Below are 21935 nucleotides of genomic sequence, written 5' to 3'. Positions count from 1 at the left end.
TTTTCCATTTATGTGCATTGGGTACCTGGACACACAGCCTCCCTTCTCCACCTAAATGAATATCATAATTCCAGCCTGAATGATGTGTCGATTATTATTTCCCATTCTGTTACATTCCAGAATAATTAATACAGCAGACTTTCCAATTGTTTCTGGCAACAGCAGGCAACACAAATCTTCTCCCTGCATCCATCCCAAAGGGACTAGCTCAGCTCCAGGACAGTCTGCGCCCCCCCCCCCCGGCAGTTACATTTGCATCATGCCCAAGTCTGTCTCCACTTGTGGGAGACACCAAACCAGCCAGAGCCTCACCAGCCGCCACAGCTGGGCAGCGCACAGCAACACAAGTCACTGACCTGGTTAAGTTGGAGCAGTGACTTTGCCCAGCTGCTAAGCCATTAAAATCTTCAGGCAAATGAGCTGCAGAATGTGCTTGGGGGAAAAGCCACCAACCCTTCATGCCTCCTGCTCTACCTACTCCCTGTCCTCATCAGCGGGGACAGATGCAATCTGCCTTCAAGTTAATCTTGCGTAATGGAGCTGTGCTAGTTCATTTTCCTGCAGTGCTGTCACCAGCCTGGATCATCAATACCTTGACACTTGAAAGATGAACCCCAAGGAAGCTTGCCTCTCTACCTTCTGGGCAGAAAGCTCCAGGAAATATACACACTGGGGATCCCACCACTTCCACAATTTTTCTTACTGGAGGGGTGCATGGGGTTTGTGCGGCCAGGTGCTGGTAACAGGCAGGCTATAGGGTGGCTTTTGTGAGAAGCTGCTAGAAGTTTCCCACGTGTCTGAGGGCGCCAATGCCAGCCAGCTCCAACACAGACCTGCCGGCCAAGACCAAGACCAACTCAGCACCTCTGGCATAACACAATTAAGAAAAAAAAAGGGAAAATAAACCCTGCAGAACTGCAGCTGGACAGAAAAGTGAGAACATGTGAAACACCTCTGCAGACCCCAGGGTCAGTGTGCAAGGAGGGCATGGGTTGCTCCATGCAGTAGAGCAGAGGTTTCTCTACAGCCCATGGTACAGACCATGGTGCGGCAGGCTGTTCCCCTGCAGCCCACAGAGGTCCACAGCGGAGCGGATTTTCACCTGCAGCCCGTGTAGGACCCCACGTCAGAGCAGCGTGATGCCTGAAGGAGGCTGTGACCCTGTGGGAAGCTCGCGCTGGAGCAGGTCTGCTGCAGGACTTGTGATTCCGCAGGGGACCCACACTGGAGCAGGCTGTTGTTGAAGGACTGCACCCATGGAAGGTACCCATACTGGAGGAATCCAGTGCATGAAGAACTGCAGTCCATGGGAAGGACTCACGTTGGAGAAGTTGGTGGAAGACCGTCTGCTGCAGAGCGACCCCATGCTGGAGCAGGGCAAGAATGTAAGGAGTCCTCCCACTGAGGAGGAAGGAGCAGCAGAGGGTACGTGTGATAACTGACTGCAGTCCCCCTTTCCCTTCCACCTGTGCTTCTGAGAAGCTGGAGAATTTGGGAGTGAAGTTGGCCCCTGGAAGAGGGAGGGGTGAGGAGACGGTGTCTTAGTTTTTTGTTTTATTTCTCATTATCCTGCTCTGATTTGGTTGGTAATAAATTAATTTTTCCCCCGAGTCGAGTCTGTGCTGCCCGTGTCGGTAACTGGTGAGTGATCGCTCCCTGTTGTTATCTCGACCCACGAGCCTTTCGCTGTATTTTCTCTCCCCCGTCCAGCTGAGCAAGGCAGTGACAGATCCGGTGCCCAGCCAGAGACAACCCACCACACGGAGACTTCCACCTCGGCAGGGGTCCCGGGAAGGCCGGGCAGGGCAAGCAGTCCCCACCTCCCGGCGCTCCCAAGCGCCTCGGGGCCTCACCACAGGATGCCGGGAGAGCCGCAGCCCCCACGTCGCCGCCCCGGTCCCCGTTAGCCCAGCAACAACGGTCAAGCCCCACCGCCATGGCACCGCCCCGGGGACGGGGCAACACGGTGTCACGTAGTGGCGTCACGCACGCACGCACGCGCGCGGTCCTTTCCCCCGCTCCTGCCGCCCCTCCCTCTGCGCCGCGTCACAGTGGCGCGTTCGGCCACTCCGTCCCGCGTGTGACGTCGGCGCGTCCCGCTGTCCCGGCGGTGGGGCCGGAGGAGGCGGCAGGTGACGGCGGCGGCTGCGGGCTGAGCGGCGGGTGAGTGCCGCACCGAGCGCGTCCAGGGCCGGGCCGGGGGGCGGTGGAGGACGAGGAGGAGGCCGCCGCTAACGGCTGCTCTAACAGCGCCCCTCTTCCGCTGCCGCCCGGGGCCGGCGCTGCCCGCGGGCGAGGGAGCGAGCTGGGGTGGTCACCCATAACAAAAGGCCGGTGAGCGCCGCGACTGAGGGGCCCGGCGGGCAGCCGTGCCCGGTATTGTTTTGGTGGAGCGGCGAGGGGGGAGTGTGGAATCACCGCCACCATCCCCCGCCCCGCCCGCGGGATCACGTGACGGGCGCTGCCGGCCACCGCCGGTGCCCGCCGGGAACCCCGGTGTATGCGTCCTCTGCCGCCGCCAGGCCGGGACCGGGCTAGTTCTTCCGGCAGACCACCCCCCCTGTCGCCGGGCCGCGGCGCCTTCGTGCGGCAGTTCTGCCTGGGAGACACGGCATCCCTCTGCCCGTGCCGCGCGGGGCCCGGCCCCGCTTTGCAGGCTCCGTTGTGCTCGGCCGTAAAATAGGTCAGGAGCACCGGCTGTGGCGTCGTGATGCGGGGCAGAAACCCCCGCCGAGCGCTCTAGTTCCTACACTGGTGAGCAGTGCCTTGAGTAGTTCTGTGCTGCGCGATGTGTCACACGCCTTTCAGAATGTCACTGCTGGAGCTGGCTCGCCCCGGTGACTGGGGTGATCGCTGGGGTGAGGCTGGGATGGAACGAATGCCTACAAACAGTCGTAGGAGCACAGTGCAAACAAGGAGCCGGTGTTTTGAGTGGAAGCGCTTTTGTTTCTTTGTGCTCGATGGTCGCGGCTCGACCGTTCGGATTGCATTCCTTCGGAATGTTAAAATGGGACATGAAAATGCGTCTGGCTTCTGGTGCGATACGTGCTGCCACCCTGAAAAATTATTACAGACTCTTCAGTTAATACGAGTTTTTCACGCAAAGGGCATAATCAGAATGCTGAAATAGTTAAAACCAAATAAAAGTGTGGCTGTTTTCTTTGTATAACTTTTCTGTGCTGTGAGACACGACAGAAATACTGTAGGTTTTATTACTGGTGGTGTAGTACCACCGGTATACATTGTATAATTACAAGGAAGAGTAGGGAGCAGAGCTTTAAAATGCTTTGCTTTTGTCAGGTTTGTAATACTGGAATCCTGCTGCTTTGTTAGGTGCTGCCTCTGGACAGCAGGCTGCCGAAAAATAGCGCCTAAGGCCCCTCTAAAAACGCACTACCCCAAATTACAGTCCATAATAGTGCTGAAGACATGGTGAAATCTGAATATTGATTTGGTCATTTTGAGTAAATTCTTAAATGTTGCATATCCGCAAGAACTTGATGCGCAGTCTTGCACAGTTAATACTGGGATTTCTTTCCAAGTGAATCAAAATAGTTATTGTTTCAGTTGCTACAATGCTGAGTCCTTACTGAGTGAAAGGAAAAGCTCTGGTCTTGTTTCCTTCAAAATACACTGCATCAATTTAGGTGGAATTGAATTGTCATTTATTTAGAGAGCTGGAGCTGCATTTAAAGGATGTTGAACAGTGGACTGCTGGAATTAGTGGGGAAAAAGTCTTTTTGTTTAATGTTTTTTTCCTCTCTTCTGTGTATATTAGTCAAGTCTGCATATATAAGACATTCATGTACTTTCTGTTTCTAAAGCGTCGGTAACTTCAGACGAATCAATTTCTGCTTTGTTTTCTGCAAAATATCGTTTTGTTTGAGTGATCTAACAGTTTGTTCTGTTAAATAAATTGAAACAGGATATATGGTTAAAATTCAAATTCAGTGCTCCAATTGTAGCATAGAAGAACCTCATTTTGAGTGAATATGTAGCAGTTTAATACCAAAATGATTCACTGTTCGGCACTTACTTGATCTTCTGTGATTCAGTTCCAAATGTACGTAAAAGGGTTGTTCTTTTATTAACGTGTAATAGCAAAGAATGAGTAGTGACAGGCAACCTGAAGCCTCATCACAATCAGCAGTTCCTGAGGAATTGCTCTCAGTTTAAGAAACACATCCAGAAAAGTAAGTAAGGGCAGGAAACAGTGAGGTTATTTATCTGTTGTGCTATCCAGTGCCCAGAGACAGTGTAAAAAATACCTGGTAGACTCAGTGCCACGATCTGATATTATACTGACAGTAGCAGACCTTCAGACAGGAGAGTGATTCTTCCTTTTTAAAATAAACCCCAGCCACCTTCTTTCTTCCTACTGTTGGGCTCATGGTGATTTGTAGGGAAGGGCAGAACTGCAGAATTCTGGGCTTCTTTTTCCCATCTGTGCCCTCTCCCCTCCTCTTCCCTCTTTTCCATTTTCCCCCCACCCAGTGCTTGATTTATGAATTGGGGAGTTTGGGTGAATGGATGGCAAAATCCATTAAAAAGTATTTAATCGCAGAAGAGCTTTTATTCTTCTGAAGCAATGCTGTAGCTGCTGAGTTTCCAACTTGCGAGGGGGTGTGTGAATGAATTTGTGATGGCAGTTTTAGATTACAGAGTTGCAAAATGTGCAAGATCTGTCATTTGAAGTAGGACTCAAATAGTAGTCTCTGGTTTGGTTAGAAGCTGGTGTACCAATGGTTTGTGCTTGTTTGCTTTTTTAAAAAAACGGAGCTTTTACCTACGGAGAAATTCTCTTAAGACTGCAGGTAACACTTCAGCAGTATTTCAGAGCTGGCTTCTTAAATATGTAGGTTTCTGGAATGTTTTGTTGTTGCTGTTGTTGTTTCCAAAGAAGTAACTGGAAAAAATGGTGTTGAGTCTGATAGTTTACAGGGAATCCAGTGGGCGCAGTTGACTGAACTGACAAGCAACTGCTTCATTCCACCTTGGCCTAGTAAAAACGACATTTTTCTTAAGGAGAACCTGAAACCATTCTGGGAGATAGATCTGGTAGAGAGTCCACCACTTCAATGGGTTAATTAAACACTTCAAAAATCTTAAAAGCTGTGTGGAAAAAGCAGAGGTGACTTCTCCCAGCAAGCATCCTGAGAGGCTTTCATGGGGCAAAGAGAGCAGTTAAATGCTGGCTGAGCCTCAGTTTGGGAGGGGATGTTGCCCAGTTTGAATTCATGCTCGTGGTCAGTGGGATTATTCTTCATCTGTTGCATCTTGAATGAAAGTTTCAAAATGGATGTGTGGTAGGATGCACATATTTAGTGAGTATGCACAAGGAAGGGATCCTCGCAGGTTGCCGCAGGTAGCGTAACTCCTCATACTACGTAGAGAATTAATTGCTAAGTATAGAACATAGCTCTTACCCACTTAACTTTAAAGGAGGGAAAAAGTCCAGGAAGGAGTGTGTGTTTATAACTGTGTCTTTTAGCTCATTTAGTAAAATTGTCGAGATTGGCATGTTAAATAAATAACAATGTCATGAAATGTAGAGGTTACCTACATTCGTGACATTTCGTGAAGTCAGCTTGGGAACTAGCTCCTGAAAAGAGCTATGCAGCAATTAGAAAGTTGCCTTACCATACTCCTGTAATTATGTCCTAATTGGATTCTTCTAGGTATAATTACATACCTTGAATATGTGCATGCATTTTTATTTCCTAAGAAATCTGCCAGAACAGAGCCAGCCTTTTTCTCCCATCCCCACATAACATTTGTTCTTATGACATGCTAGGTCTAATGGTGGATTGGAAGAGGTAGTGGATTGGAAGAGGTAGTAGATAAAAGGTTTCAAGTGATCCCTACAGAAGTAACAGAAAGCCAGCTCCCCAGATGAAGGACTGAACATCAGGCCCTTAGCATCAAGCTTGTTGCAACTGCCTCTTTGATCATAGGAAACATAGTATCTCATCTGAGTGGATTAATAGGGCTGAAATTTTAATGCAGTTGCAGCTCTTGGTTTCAGATTGATGTGTGAAGAAAAGGGAAGCTGCTAGAATGATGAGGGGAAGAAAGGTGTGGATAGGCTTGTTAATTTTTGCATTTCTCCTTAGGAGCTTTTGCTATAAATAGCTGCACAGAATGTTACATGGAGCTCAGCTCTAAAGAAAATAACATTTGAGTAATGTGTCTTATATGGAATTCATCGGAACATTTCCCTCTGATGTTATTAATGATAAATTTTCGATCATTTGATGAAGCACAGAATACTGTAATATTAAATGGTGCCTGTTCTTTCAGGCCCTTATCATTCTTTGACTTTGCTTGACTTTTACGTGCGTGATCTGCATTGTATTTGTACCGAAATATTTTTTTTCCTGGGGCAAATGGAAATCTTAAGATGTGACGTTCTCAGGTGTGCTTTACACCATTCCTATATATAACAATTTACAGCAAATGGAAATGATAGTTCAGAATGCTTATGAATCATCTTGAAAGCTACAGCCCAGAAGGAAGATACAACTTTTTGGCTCAACAGTCTTTTTACAGAAGATTCCCAAACACTTTCTGTAACTAAGCGTGGCTTTTACATGTCAAGACCTTCTTGTTTAGGGCATGAGAATGCAGCAGTGAAATTTTGATGGTCCCCCTTCCGTCCCTGAATTTGCAGATGCCTGTGTCCCTAGTGTGGAGTTATTTAGGTATGTGTTAGGCACTTACTGGTTTCCACTGAGTATTACTTGTGTGTGAAATGACTTAGCTCAGATTCTGTTTGGCAACATGCACAAAATGTCTTGTGTCTGACATTACCTGCTAGGCTGAAGAGGGGTGTATTACCTCAGGGGTGTGGAGGCTGAGTTGCATCCTTGTCCTTTGTGGTTTTTTAGAGATCATCACATGCATTCATTCCATGAATGGACCTTGGAGCCCTTCAGCCAGCACTTTATAAAGAAATAAAGGAAGGTCCCAATTAATCTTTTTTTTTTGTTTACCTTGTTAATCATCAAATCTAGGTCATAGAGCTTGTGTATCAGCCTGTGTGATGACATCCACATGTAGATTTATAAAGAAAAGCATGCTGAACATTCTGAGGTTCATTCATTAAATGAATGCATATGATCTCTGAGGAAGAGGACAGGGACACAGGGCTCTGAGCTACAACCTGCTTGAAATATGGAGAGGACCTAGGGGAAATCAGCTGTTTGAGTGCACTGTTTTCTCCTCAAGCATCTGAAACTAGACCCTGTTAAGAGGCAAGATACAAACTTAGATAGTCCTTAGGACAGCATGATATGGATCATTTTATAAAAAGGTTTAGGAAGCCATTGTGTTTGAAACAGCTGAGTGTAATGAGTCACTTTAATTAGAGCTTGAATTTGCATAAATAACTTCAGTCTTGTTTTTCTTTTTCTGTCCATGGTCACTTAATGGAAATGAGCTGTTAACTTATTATAGTTAAATATATCTGCCTTTTGGAATAGTTTTGAAAGAGATAATTTGCTCAAGTCAGACATCAAATTAATTGACATCAAAACTGTGGGCCAAAACTGATTATTGCAAAAAATAAAACAGAAATTTGATGATATATTTATTGAAAATAGCCTGCCTCAGGTAAATGAAAGCACAGTAATTTCTCCCCTGTAACAGGACCGTGGCATTGTATTCTGCTTGTTCATACCTCTGTACAACACTGTAACGGTGATATTATTTGCTTTCTATTAGTTTGCAGAGAAGCTGAAACACTGTAGCGGACCGTTGGGCTGGACAAGTAAGGAATGAGCCAGGTTGGGAAAGAGGACCTGCCATCCTAGCTGGAGACATCTGAAGAGAGGACGTTTTAGTCTTGTAGCATGCTTCAGTAAAAATTGCTCAGAAAACGTAAGCTGTTGTCTTGTTAATGTACTTACAGGTGTCAGCTCCGTGGTAGACTGCTTAATCACAGTTAGAACTTGACTTGAGTTTGAAAAATTACTCAGTTCTGGGGTGGTTTTGTGGGAATTTACTTTGTCTTCCAGTAGAGTCCTCAAAGGCCTGGGGTCTTTTCATATAATTTAATACATCACCTCTTCCATGCTTTGTGTGTTGATGAAGGTGCTCTAGGCTGTGCACCCTAAGCTACAAATTAAATACTAAATATTTAGTATTAATATTAAATATTATATAAAATATTAAATAATAATACTAATAATTAAAAAACACCCACAAAAGGATAATAGAGAGGTGGGATCTGGTAAGATTGTGGCCTAGCTCATTCTCAGTTGGCTGTATGTATGCTAAAATGCAGTGTTCAGATGCTTATTGTTCCCTTACTTATACCTAAATTGAGGATTTAAGTACTTCACATAAAATTATTTTTAGAACTTGCCCTTGAGTTTGATTAATTTTTTCCTCACTATTCAATAATGTAATATTCCCTCTTGCCAGAAGTGATTTAAGGAACCCAACCCTCCAAAAACCAGACCTTAACTGTTTCATAACAGTTCTAATATGAAGCCTTTTTTGATTAAACCTTGTTACAGATTACTGTTAATTTCAGGAAAAATATTTTGTGATCAGTTGCAATGAAAGTGCTTCCACAGCCGTAACATAGCAGGGTACTGGTCCTAGATGGTTTTCCTTCTTTCAGTAAAAATCTACACGTACATCCTCAAAACAGCTTGTAAACATACTCTGTGACCTACATTTTATACTTAAAAAGGTAAACAAAAAAGGATTAATTAGGATCTTCCTTTGAAAACAAAAAGTGTTTAAGCATCAGTTTAGTTGATATGAATCCTCAAATACATAATTGTCCTGCATTCTGAGCACATTCAACTGCAGTTGTGCTTATCTTTTAGGAGTTTCAGTTGCTGGCTAACAGTTGTTCAGAGATAAGGGTTTAGTCCTCCAGCTGTATTCATTTTACACCTAACGTTTTCCTCAGTCACTAAAAATCACATAGGAAATTCAGAATAAGGTATTTACTCCTTTCTTTTCATACCCTGCATTATTGTCTTGCTCTAGAAAGGAATCTATTAAGAACCTTGAAATTAATGGGTGACCTATTGAGCACAGTTCAAATATTAGCATTTTTGTGCTTTCAGTAAACAGGTGAGAACTTTCACTCTTCTTTTAGTTTACTAATAAGTTAGTTTATGATATCAGAATTTGGTTTGTCAAAATGTATTGCATTTGTAATCCAAGCAGTGCATTTTAATCCCCTCCAAAATCTTAATTATGGTACATGACTTGTATAGAAGTTACATATCTACAGGTTGTTTTAATCTTCTGAATCTGAAAAGGATAACCTTATGAAGTGTATTCAGGGAATTCAGGGAAAAGCAGCCTTTTGTAAAACTGTGGCATGGCAGTAAAAATCTGCTTCTGTGCCTTTTCGCACAGTAGTATCTCATTATGAGAGCACTTGAAAATTCAGATCCTTTACCTCAGCCATGGTTAGCACAAATTGATCAGTACATGGATTTCTCTTTCAGCTCTTTCGTGAGATATGGTTAGGTTGTATTTGTGGGCATATTCTGAAATCTCAATAGCTTTTCTTTCCCCCTTTTTCTAATAAGTTTCTCATTATAAAATCCTAGTTTTAGTGAAAAATTCTGTTGCAAAATATAACCTTAAAAGTGTGAGACTCCCAGAAAGCAACTTACCACCTTGTTAGCATGGAACTCACAGATAGATGTGTACTGTATAGTGAAAAGACAGTTACTGGGTGGTAGGTAGTGGCGTGTCTGTATCTGGCATGCTGATTTAAGGTCTAGTATCCAGATTTGTCTGTAATCTCAGAGAAAGAAATTGAGATATGAAACTGAAACAGAGGTAGATGCAATTACGTGCTACCTCAGGAAAAAATATTTAAGCTGTAGAGCTTTTAGAAGAATGATTTGATAAAAAATGGGTTAAAGAGGCATTGGTCTTACGAGAGGAAATTATAGTGATAGAAGGGAACAGGCAGCATACAGAAATACATTTTTCAAGTAAATAGAACTTAATACATTATTGCAAAAATAAATACAGAAACTGACTGAAGCAATTTTTTTTTTTTTAATGTATTCATAAGATGTTTATGGCAGCAGAGTCTTTTGCAGTAAATGAGGCATTTGCTGTTGAGGTAACACTTTCTGCTAGAAATGTGTGTAACATTAGAACAGGCCATCCAGGGAAGTTTTGGTATCTCCATCCTTGCAGGCTTAAAAAAAGTCAGCTAGCCAAAGCTGTGGCTGATCTTGTTTAGTTTGGTAGTAGTGCCATGTGGAGCTGGGGACTGGTCTGCATTACCTCAAAAGGTCCCTTTTGGCACTCATACCTGTGATAATTTTGCATTAACTATTCCTAGCTGCTTGTACAACAAAGACAAGTTTGGTTGAAAGGCTGGTTTGCTGAATATCAGCCTCAAAGTTCCTTGGGGATTTAAGTGAGAAAAGGCAGCTTTTTGGGCTCCATCTCCCAAAGCCCATTTTTCTCCCTCATTTCACATCTAGTGTTTGGTTTGCTAATAAATAATAAAATAAGAACATAAAAGGCAAATTACCATGAAACAGACTGTGAAAGATTGCCATGGCAAAAATGTAGTTGAGAAGGCATTTGCATATTTAGACTAGAATTTTTCAACTACTGAAATCCTACACAATGCCAAAGTGACAGTTTTGCATTCCCTTCTGTCTTACAGTTGGTTACAAAATCATCTCTAATACAGATATGATATGGGCAGAGAAGGTAGGGGCAGCGACTTCACACATCAATCAAATTATGGTTGCATATCTTCTGTGGTACACTGCTCCTTCTGCTGGGCTACAATTCCTTTAGAGATACTCACAGAATCATAGAATGGTTAGGGTTGGAAAGGACCTTTAGATCATCTAGTTCCAACCCCCCTGCCATGGGCAGGGATACCTCACACTAAACCATCTCACCCAAGGCTCTGTCCAACCTGGCCTTGAACACTGCCAGGGATGGAGCATTCACAACCTCCCTGGGCAACCCATTCCAGTGCCTCACCACCCTTACAGTAAAGAACTTCTTCCTTATATCCAATCTAAACTTCCCCAGTTTAAGTCTTAACCCATTACCCCTTGTCCTGTCACTACAGTCCCTAATGAAGAGTCCCTCTCCAGCATCCTTGTAGGCCCCCTTCAGATACTGGAAGGCTGCTGTGAGGTCTCCATGCAGCCTTCTTTTCTCCAGGATGAACAGCCCCAACTTCCTCAGCCTGTCTTCATACAGGAGGTGCTCCAGTCCCCTGATCATCCTTGTGGCCCTCCTCTGGACTTGTTCCAACAGTTCCATGTCCTTTTTATGTTGAGGACACCAGAACTGCACACAATACTCCAGGTGAGGTCTCACAAGAGCAGAGTAGAGGGGCAGGATCACCTCCTTCGAGCTGCTGGTCATGCTCCTTTTGATGCAGCCCAGGATACAGTTGGCTTTCTGGGCTGCGAGCGCACACTGAAGCTGGCTCATGTTCATTTTCTCATCAACCAGCACCCCCAAGTCCTTCTCTGCAGGCCTGCTCTGAATCTCTTCTCTGCCCAACCTGTAGCTGTGCCTGGGATTGCTCCGACCCAGGTGTAGGACCTTGCACTTGGCATGGTTAAACTTCATAAGGCTGGCATCAGCCCACCTCACAAGCATGTCAGCTATATCAGGGAGTTCACTTGGTGTTTAGGAAAAAGGAAACCAAACCAAATCAAATAAAAATAAAAATAACCAAAACAAAAACCCAGCTAATTTTTCAAATCTGGTTCTTTCTGCATCCCTGTGGTTGTTCTGAGCTCAGTTTGAGGGATGGTAGAGTGGGGGAATACTTCAGCTGTATGCTGCTGCCAGGTATATTTGCTAGTGTGGAAACATACCTAGTATGAGGTACTGTTCAGGCAATCCCTTAATCAAACAGATGATCACCATGTTTGCAGCTAGATCATCTCTTGAGGGAAGAACCAAGCTTCTTTAAATTTCCTGAGGAGGCTCCAAAGTAACTGTCTGACTGAAGGTTCATTAATCATAGTTAAGAGAAAGAACAGAGGAAATTCCAAAATTCATTTTCTAATTTGACATGATAACATGCTGAAAATTAAACAGATAGATTGGTGATTAGCAAAATAAATGTTCCCAGTACTCTAGTCTGTCAGCTCAGGAAGCAGAATATTAACCTGTCAGTTTCTTTTAGTTGAGCTTCATAAATGATAATTTAAGGTGAGCATCTCATTCTGTGTGTGTTGAGGTCAAAGGTGACGTAAGGTACCACTTTAGTTTGACACAGTAAACTGATTGAAATCTATCTTTGATCCTTTTCAGGATGGCTGGCTGTGGCGAAATAGATCATTCAATCAACATGCTTCCCACAAATAGGAAGACGAATGAGTCGTGTGCTAATGCAGCACCTTCCCTGACAGTCCCTGAATGTGCTATCTGTCTGCAAACGTGTGTGCATCCAGTAAGTCTGCCTTGTAAACATGTTTTCTGCTATCTGTGTGTGAAGGGAGCTTCTTGGCTTGGGAAACGATGTGCACTTTGCCGGCAGGAGATCCCAGAGGATTTTCTTGACAAGCCAACCCTATTGTCACCAGAAGAACTCAAAGCAGCAAGCAGAGGCAATGGAGAATATGCTTGGTACTATGAAGGTAGAAATGGTTGGTGGCAGTATGATGAACGTACCAGCAGAGAGCTGGAAGATGCCTTTTCCAAGGGTAAAAAGAGCACTGAAATGCTAATTGCCGGGTTTTTATACGTAGCAGACCTTGAAAATATGGTTCAGTATAGGAGAAATGAGCATGGACGCCGCAGAAAAATAAAACGGGACATAATAGATATACCAAAGAAGGGAGTGGCCGGGCTGAGGTTGGACTGTGACGCTAACACTGTCAACCTGGCAAGAGAGAGCTCCGCTGATGGTGCAGACAGCACACCGACTCTGGGGGCTGCGGCTGGGCAGCCTCTAGCATCCATTTCTGCTAGGCCCCTGCCATCACTAGATGGTCAACTGATGAGTCCTTCAACGCCATCACCTGATGCGAGCAATTCCCTAGAGAACTCTTTTGCCCACTTGCAATTAAATGAAGACAGTATGGCTGAAAGGAGTCACAGGGGAGAGGGAGAAGAAGACCATGAATCATCATCTTCTGGTAGGGTGCCAGCCCCCGACACCTCTGTTGAGGAGACCGAATCGGATGCTAGCAGCGATAGTGAGGATGTGTCTGCCCACCTTCAGCAGCACCTGTCCTCTGTCCAGCAGAGACACTTGAATGCAAGTGCAAGCCAGTTGGGAGCGGATAGACCAGTGGCAGGGGGCGGGGTGGCAAACACAAGTGTAAGATCTAGAAGGCCAGATGGACAGTGCACAGTCACTGAAGTTTAAATCTAGAGCCATGCGATTAAAAACTCAGTCCTGTATCTGTAAATTTTCTGTCCACGTTGGCATTGCACTCAAACCTAGCAGTGTGTTTGGTGGGGAGGTGGGGTGAAGGGGAGAAACAGATTTGGCCTGTTTAATTTAAGTCTCTTAACTTGTCTCAGCTGGAAGACTATTAATTGTAGGAAACTGGGTTGTCCTCTTTAATGGTTTGAAAGCTGCTTAGCAATGCCCAGTTTTCTTGAAAATGTCTTGTGTTTATTTTGTAGCATTTTCCCCTTGGAGATACTCGATCCCTTTTTTGGCCAATGTATATCTACTGTACAACTTGAATTGTCTTCATTATCTGACTGTTGCATTAAGTGTCTTACTACTTTCTGCATGGATTGATGTATGAAAAGAATATTAAAGCAATGTGGGAGCAGGCAGGATGTCGGGTGTGAGCAGGAAGCTTTATTTAATGTGAGAAAATAGATGTGAGCTTGGAGTTAAAAATGTGTTTTTACTAGACAAGAGCAATCATTTACCTTTCTTCAGTGGAAATGTAAAAATGCTGTTAACTTTTGTTGCAAATTCTTACCTATACACTCTTCATGGCATTTTCATTGGCTTTGCCATTTAGTCCCTGTAGGTTTGTTTTTGAGGTCTTTCTTGATCTGTCTTGTTTTTGTTACGGAATTTATAATTTAATAAAACTACATTTTATCAGTAACAATCTCAGATACGTCTCCAGTTTAATTGAGCTTCACTGGAAGAACTTTAAAGGAAATTATCATAAACCATCTTCCAGTGTTTGCCACAAAGGAGGACTTGCTCTGAATGTTATGTTCACGTTCTTGCATCCCAGACTGGGTGCCTGTCAAACACAACACTGTATGTCTTTCTTCTGAAAAATCATGAGTTGCAGGCTTAATGCTGACACAGGCTTAACACTTGTCTCTCATCTGAAAAGCTGATCAGCTCGCTTCAGTCCTACAGCAGGTAGAAGTACCACACACAGCCCTACATCAGCAACAGAAACATTGAAGTAAAAGAGCATGAGTTATCAGACTTGAACCTGTAACAAAGAACACGGATGTTAAGGACTATATTGCTGTTTGTCTGTTCTTCATAGCAAAAGTAGGGCAGTGCAGGAAAGGTAGTTTTGTACTTTATTAGCAATCTAGGAGATGCGTTTCAACAAACTGTCTTCTGTGTATTGGAGAAGATTGAAAAGCACAGCTTGTCTTTTCTGTTGATAGCAGTTGGTTTACATTTTTTTTTCAAAGTGAGAAACAGCTGATTCTGGACTCAGTCTTTAAAGTAAAGCTAATTAATCTGCAATTCTGAGTACATGTATCCCTGCATAGAGAGGGACAGTAGCTGATACATAGGTACTACATGTCTTCAGACAGAAGTTGCTGTTGGCAGGTAATCATTTGAAGGGAATTAGAAGGGCTGTTTTTTAGAAATGGTAGAATTAAACTTCTGAAATGTTCTCCTTACTGTAATGATGGCTGCTGTGTCTGATCTTGGGCAGAGCTGTGACAGCCCTCCACTTTGTGTCCTTTGCCTGCAGGTAAGATCAGTGGGTCAGGCAGCAAAGGAGTGCAGAGGAGATTAGGGTGGAAATAAGGAAGATTTCCTTCTTGTCAAGGAATGGATACTCTCGATCACAGATTTTTACTGTCATCTTACAGTTCTGTAAGGAAATAAACCAGTAAAATGGACTTCAGAAGGAAACAGGATATAATATTTTTTCTTCTATTTATTGGTTTCCAGCTGTCATTTCTTTGTTTTGAGTTAGCATACGTTAGTGGCTCTAATCAAAGTCTGACTTTGTGCTGCAAAACCCTTCAGTAATGCCACCTCTGTTATATGCACACATTTTACTTAATCTGAGGGTATCTGCTGTTGAAGAAAGCAAGAAACAAAATACAAGAACTTGACTTGCTGTACACTTAATTCTAAGATTCTCAGCCCAAACAGCCTACAAATAATTTTATCAGCAATCATTCTTGAAGATTCTTGACCAAAGTGGGGAGGCAGACCTCTGTTTGGCCGAACACCCGTGATGCTGCTTTTGGCTCCTGCTGGCTGTGAAGTACTAAAATTAAAGTAAGGCTGGTGAGAGCTTAATAGCCAATTACTGGAGTGGCAAATGCACTCCCCAGATCAAGCCAGGAAAAAAAGTAGTAACCAGTAATTCCTATCTTGCATTTAAACCATTCCCTTCAGCAGGAAACATGTTCTCTGTCAATATTAGCTAAGCCACAGCCACACTGCATTGCGTGGTGGTTTGTAACACCATGCATTACGTGGATTTCAAACTGTATAGCATAGCTAGAGAAATGCATGGTAGAGCAGAATAAAACAGAGAAGGGAAATTAAGATCTATGCCATTTCTTAATTTCCAGAAGACAGAATACAAGAATCCTGTGTCACAGTAAAAACAAATGACATAGTGAACTGAGCATTCAGCAGGAACACCTGGCTTACCTAGATTGCCCATTTGGCAAGTATATTTCTGTCAGGAGCAAATACGATAAAATATCTATATTGCTAAAAGTGGTCTCCTTTAAAAAGAGTATCCAACCTTTAAAGACACAATGCTGAATCCACACCACCATTAAACACTCAGGCTGTCACAGTACACAGAGGCAAGGGAACACGACAGGCATTTCACAATGTAGTAGGAAACCTAGCCTGCTGAGGAGGGAGCTGGCAGACTAGCCCTTAGGAAATACAAAAGCTAGCACACCATTTAATTAGAGACTGGGAGTATATAATTTATTTTGTGCATTTTCTGCTTGTTTGGTTTAGGCCATTTCTGTAGGGCAACAAAGAGATGAAGCTTGGAGTCTAACAACTGTGAAGACAATAAATGCTTGTCAGCTGCTGGTTACAGTATTTTTCACTTTAAGATGATAAAGTATTCAATGAAATAAAGCATTCTGGATTGAAATTAGTAAAACGGGATTCTGTTTCATCTCAGTCTGTAGCTCTCAAGTTAGCACTCATGGTAATTTAGGTGGGGTTTTGTATGAAGGGGTGTACTTGCTTTTGAAACAGAAAAGAAACCAGAAAATACAGGATTAGGCTGCTGTCAAAATCCTTGATCAAAACAAACACCTGTCATTGTCTTCAGACTCTCGTGAAGCTAAGTTTGGTGTATTTGTGATCCCAACAAAATGAGTTTCTGTAGCCTTTTCTGAAACTTTTCTGAAAGTGTCTTACCCAGTACTTGTTAATTATTTGTCCTGTTCTCAGAAGCAAATGTTGGACTTTGATACAAATTGGAGAGGATGGCTGGGGAAATGGATTTACTGAAATGAGAAGTAAGCTCACTGTCTACAAATTGAAGCGGAAAGAGGTCCCCAATAGATGTACATACTGAATTTCACTTCCTGGCACACAGGTCTAATTCACAACATGCAAGTAAAACAGATTTTTCTGCTACAGTTTCAAATGTGTATCACCCAATGCATGGAATAATGAGCCTTTCAGCCTGGCTCCTGAAGAATAATTAAAAATTCAAGGGTCTTGCTCAGGTTCTAAGCAACTTTTACATCCATTTTATAAACATAATCACAGTATTAGTAAAGGCAAATTTGATACTAGCAAACACACAAGGAATTGCCCTTTAAAGCACAATTTTTTTGACCCACGGCAATGGGCTGTTGCTTCAAGAAGTCAGATGAGCACAGACTGGAACATGCTCTGAAGGTTCAGTGGTGCTGGCAGTCTGGAATCCCTCAAGAGTCTTGAGGAACTTCATGAAAAGCACAAAAGTTCATTACTAAACAGTCAGGTACTGCCTGACTATATTAAAACATCCGTACTTCAGAAGTAATGAGTTTGAAGTGCTTCAGAGTACACAGGCAAGAATCTAGCTGCACAGGGGACTAACAACTGAGCTGCTAGATAAAAAAGGGCTTGTGGGGGGGAAGAGGCACAAACCATAACACTACTCTCTCCCCACATTCCCATTTGTGTCACTTTAACCTGGAAGTGAAAACTGAACTTTATTTCTGGAGAAGAGAGGTTTGAAATCTTCCCCCAGCAACAGCTCCAGGTGTGAAGGCAAACAGACAGGATCAACAGTGCAGAGCAAGTGCTTTACCTTCCCTGAGGTGCCAACTCACATCCCTTTCCCAAGCATTTCTTCTGGTTGCTTCAGGCTATACACACTCCCCACTGTGAAAACCATATAGTGAAACATACCCAGCAGAGCACAGCATCTGCTCAAAAGCTGCAGAATCTTAACAGGCAGTCCAGGCCTAATTGCCATCATTGATCTGCCCCAAGATCCTCAAACATATGTACAATTACCTTGCTGTCTCTAACTGCAGAATCCTGCCACACTGTAGAAGTCATACTCTGCTCTCATGAGACCTCATCTGCAGTACCACATTCAGTTCTGGGTCCCCCAGCATGAGAAGGATGTGGACCTGCTCAAGTGAGTCCAGAGGAGGGCTGTGAAGATGATCAGAGGACTGGAGTTCCTCTCCTATAAAGACAGGCTGAGTTGGGTTTGTTCAGGCTGGAGAAGAGATGGCTCCAGGGAGACCTTAGAGCAGCCTTCCAGTACCTAAAAAGGGCCTACAAGAAATCCAGAGAGGGGCTTTCCTGTTTCATTTTGAGATTCATCTACCAAAGTAGGGACTCGGTGTCAGTTTCTGATTTCTAAAATCACTGAGTTATCTAGTTACTTGCACAGTCATTGGCATGAATTGAAGGTGGAGTGCCAAATCTGGTCAGCCCAAATATGCTCTACCAGTAAAAATACGCTGAAGAAAAAGGTAGACAGATCTATACATCCTTCCAGAATGCTAGAGTACTCAGACCACCCAGTCAGTCAAGGGTATCCCATTTGGATGCATGGTACCTCATGGGCTTCCAAGATTCCAGCTAGATTCTCTGTAAAGAATGAGGTCAGCAGCTTTGTATATGCTCAGCAGCGCAGGTGGAGGCTATGGGAATGTGCAGATGCAGATGTAGGTAGCTGGCTCCTCAAACAGTGAGATGGCACCTAAATGCATTTAAAAACCTGAATCACCATCACTGAACGAGGGCTATAAACTTCTCAGTAACTCAGAGCTTCTCCTGTAAAAATAATTAAAATTTAAGTATCCTTGGATACTTTCTCATCAATTATAAAAAGAACTGACTGACAAAGAAAAAAACAAAAGCTATCCTCTCACCAGTTACCATCGCTTCCAAGCTGCTTAAAGACACTAGTCTCATGTGGGGAAACTCATATTCTGCAGCTTTAGATGCACCTGTTCTGCAAATACATACACCTTGTATCTTTCAAGCAATTTATTTCCATACCAGTTAGAAAACCAAAATTAACTCTGAAGAAAATAATCTTCAGCCTCATTCCAGAAGAATTGCATACTAATTTCACTCATCTCCATTCAGTGAATGATTAGGACAGCAAAGAATCTGCAGGGGATTTCTATGTGGTTGCACACCAAATATGTCTGCCTGATGTGAACGATTGGAATGTTAATGTCAGTTTAAATGATGAAGCCCCTAAATGATTCAGTTAAATGCCTGCTTTAGCGAAAGCTTTGTTTGCAAAAAGGTCAGGAACATTTCTTATGCACTGACGGTCATTTATGTTTTGGACTTCTAGCCAGTGCCTGCAAATTGGCAGGCCCACCCCACAGAGTTCCAAAAATGTCCTTCTCTGTCTGTAGGGCTGCTTCCAGCGGTAGCTCTCTTCCCACTGCCACCACCTCTTTTGCAGCCCGAATCACGCTGGCTGGACCCTCTGTGTACTGACTTAGCCAGGCTCGGGCTTCTTCTAATGCTCCAGCTTCATCCGAGGATGAGAGTGTCTCCTCCGACAGCCCAAGGTGCAAAGCCTTCTCGGGGTCCACCCTGGTAGCCCCACTGAGGAGCTGGAGGGCAGCCCTCCTGTTGATGATCCGCACCAGCCGGGCACCTCCTCCCCAGCCTGGCACCAGACCCATGAGCTTATGGACAAATCGAATTTCACTGCCAGGTGTCATCAATCTGTCAATGAAGAACAAACACACACAGTCAATCTATGCATCGACTTCCATTTTCAGCTCAACGGCACTCCATTTTCTATTTTTTCCTCCCCTCTGCCCCCAAAGGCTGATGGTACAACTTGACAGCATGCTGATTACAGCCAGAGCTGGAGTACCTTAATTTTTACAACATCCCATGCCTCAGCTGCAGCTTTTGGCCCTCCTCAAAATGAGATACATAAGCTGCCACAGTAAAGATGCTCAGTGCCCACACTGACACCTGTAGTCGATTCTAAGTTGCATTTGAAAATAGAATTGCAGAGGGCATGTTACACTTACAGTGCCAACACTGCCTTGCTAGTTCATGCCTAAAACAACAGGGTTTTAGGTAAAACTCAAGCATACTAATGCACAAACCGTATTTCTCAAGTGAATGGATCGTGATCTTACTACTGATCTGCACTGGGGAAGATCTGTCAGCAGCATGGTGCTTTATTTATAGCACAGTTGATTTGGTTTTTGTTCCATACTTTGGAGTCCATGTGAGCTTGGTTTCTAACTGCTCATTCCAACAATTCATAGCTCATAACATAACAGAATTGCTTTCTATTTATCTATTGCTTACAGTGTGTAACAGAACCGCTCCCCTACAGAAGGTAGGGTCACATTTCTCTTTTCAAAGATTTCACATCTTTGCTTCTTTTCTACAGTCTGTCACCTCCCTAATTTAACAACTCACCCTAGGGCTGATTAAGCCCTCTCCCTGGAGGAGCAATGCTGCAGCATTGTACTGTCTCCACACAGTGTTCACATTGACACACGCATTAGGTTAGTGGAAAAAGCCTCTAGAAACAGAAACACACAGAATAGATGTATGGAAACAAACTAGACTTGCTTTTTCTTAAGATGGTACTCTGCAGCGTGGTTGCTTGCTACTGTTTGTAAGACAAATTATACTTGTGAAGTAGATTAGCTTCTACTTCAAGCACTAATTGGCTTTCTGAAGATATATCTTGTAATACTGAGACCTACATACAAGTCTGTTTCCTAACAATGCAGTTTTCCATAGTGAAAACACCAAGATGAACAGCTTTCAAAGGGGAAAGAATAGGAAAACCTTTAAAAAAATGCAACTACCTGTAAGAACTCACAGTTCCCAAATCCACTTAGTTATTGTTAATTGTAAGTTCGCTTGGTTGCTTTTTTCTTAACCAGAGCACCACCAGCATCCATGACATACGATAAAGCTCCAGGGCTGAAGAGCTTACGCTTTATCCCAGACCCAACACAATGCACAAAGGCAACAGCTGACATGCCAGATTGCATGAAAGCCTTTTTGTAGAGATACTGGAGGAAGGTTGTGTGACAAAAGGAAGAGCGCAATGTATTGCAGGCTTTTAGCTAACATGAGCAAGTGCTTCCAAAACCCAGCAAATCCCACGGAGCTCAGGTCTCTCATCTCCAAGAGGAAGACTCTGCAAGTATTCCAAAACTCCTTCACTGTCTCAGCTTACTTTGCAATTTGCTGGCACCCGGTGTCCCATTGGGAAAGCAATAACAAAAACATTATTAAGGGTTTAATTCTAGCTGTGCTGAGTGATGTGACGCATTTTAAAAGAAGCAGTCATATGCAGCTAGGCATCTTGATGTAGACAACCTCTAGGTAGTATCACAAGACAGACACTGCAGGTCAGTAAGGTTGAATCTCAGACTGTCCCAGGTACCTGGGGCCAGGCCTTAAGGACAGGCATTTCAGTGGACATCTTGAGGGCACCATACAGACTCATCTGGGAAACTGGGTCAGCATGCTCTGAGGTTCTCATGGGAAGTCAAATTTTACATTCGAAGCACAGCTGACCCATCAGCGCCAATAAGGAAAAAGTTGCAAACGTTTAGTATGTGAGAAAGGCTCTGCTACCCTGTGGAGTCCTCACCTCCCCCTCACAAAATGGAACCGAGCATGATGAAAGGAAAATAAATGACTGACAGCTAAATCCACAGAGAGGCTGTGAGGCTGCAGCTTCCAGAATCTCACTGGAATTCACCTCTCCCTACAATGCTCCTTTGAGCAAGCTCCACAGAAAATACTGAGATAAGTGGTGGTTAGTGGAAGGTGTAAAGGTAGTCTTGGACTGCCTTCAGGCTTAAGAAAGTCATGGAACTGGATGATCTTTAAGGTCCCTTCCAACCCAAACCATTCTATGATTCTAAGTTACATCATTTCTTACAGAAGCCAGCCATCACACTCTCTGTTAGGTATACCTCTCCCCATACTCAAGGAAGCAGTGGAGACCTGAGCTCAGATCTGAAGAGTTTCATGCCACTGCCAAGCTAGCCTGGAATCAGCCTCTGAACATCACCAGCTACAACCTCGCATAAGTATTTTCCTTTTATTTTATGAAAGGAATTGAGTCTACCTTCTAGGACATGACAGAGCTGATCTCCCATTAGATGAATTTATGTGAGAAAAGTATATCAAGCACTACTAAACATAATGAGGCAGACATCAAAAAAGCTGAGAAGACCGAAGCACTATTCCATTTCTGAGCTGTTATACCTTATTCACCTAATCCTGCCCTGCCTGAGACAGAATAGTGGATGAACACAAAATA

General features: G+C 43.6%; 2 protein-coding genes across 4 annotated transcripts in view; one reads left to right on the top strand and one right to left on the bottom strand.

The window, feature by feature from the left end:
• The first annotated feature begins 2043 nt into the window (after positions 1–2043).
• RNF146 (ring finger protein 146) lies at positions 2044–14062 on the top strand. 3 transcript variants are annotated; one of them, XM_061475018.1, is made up of 3 exons: positions 2044–2163; positions 7723–7878; positions 12289–14062. In XM_061475018.1, the coding sequence occupies exon 3, from the start codon at positions 12290–12292 to the stop codon at positions 13346–13348; it is 1059 nt and encodes a 352-aa protein (XP_061331002.1). In that variant the 5' UTR covers positions 2044–2163; positions 7723–7878; position 12289; the 3' UTR covers positions 13349–14062. The 3 variants fall into 3 exon arrangements, with proteins under 3 accessions (XP_061331002.1, XP_061331004.1, XP_061331003.1); XM_061475020.1 differs by lacking the exon at positions 2044–2163 and adding an exon at positions 2204–2334; XM_061475019.1 differs by lacking the exon at positions 2044–2163 and adding an exon at positions 4810–6701.
• Positions 14063–18720: 4658 nt separating this feature from the next.
• The window catches only part of ECHDC1 (ethylmalonyl-CoA decarboxylase 1), a 36198-nt gene continuing 32983 nt past the window's right edge, over positions 18721–21935 (bottom strand). The window contains exon 6 of the mRNA XM_061475008.1: positions 18721–19345. Coding sequence (XP_061330992.1) covers positions 18940–19345 — 406 coding nt within the window. The 3' untranslated portion in view covers positions 18721–18939. The remainder of the gene's footprint in view (positions 19346–21935) is intronic.

This window comes from Pezoporus flaviventris, unplaced genomic scaffold (assembly GCF_033815535.1).
Source record: "Pezoporus flaviventris isolate CSIRO_AGI_PZ_B2104156 unplaced genomic scaffold, CSIRO_AGI_Pfla_v1 ptg000081l, whole genome shotgun sequence".
Taxonomy (NCBI): Eukaryota; Metazoa; Chordata; class Aves; order Psittaciformes; family Psittacidae; genus Pezoporus; species Pezoporus flaviventris.
This window is presented reverse-complemented; position numbering and strand designations above follow the sequence as displayed.

What these genes read in the sequence shown, in the direction of transcription:
- RNF146 (XM_061475018.1), top strand. Translation starts at nt 12,290, where the DNA reads ATGGCTGGCTGTGGCGAAATAGATCATTCAATCAACATGCTTCCCACA.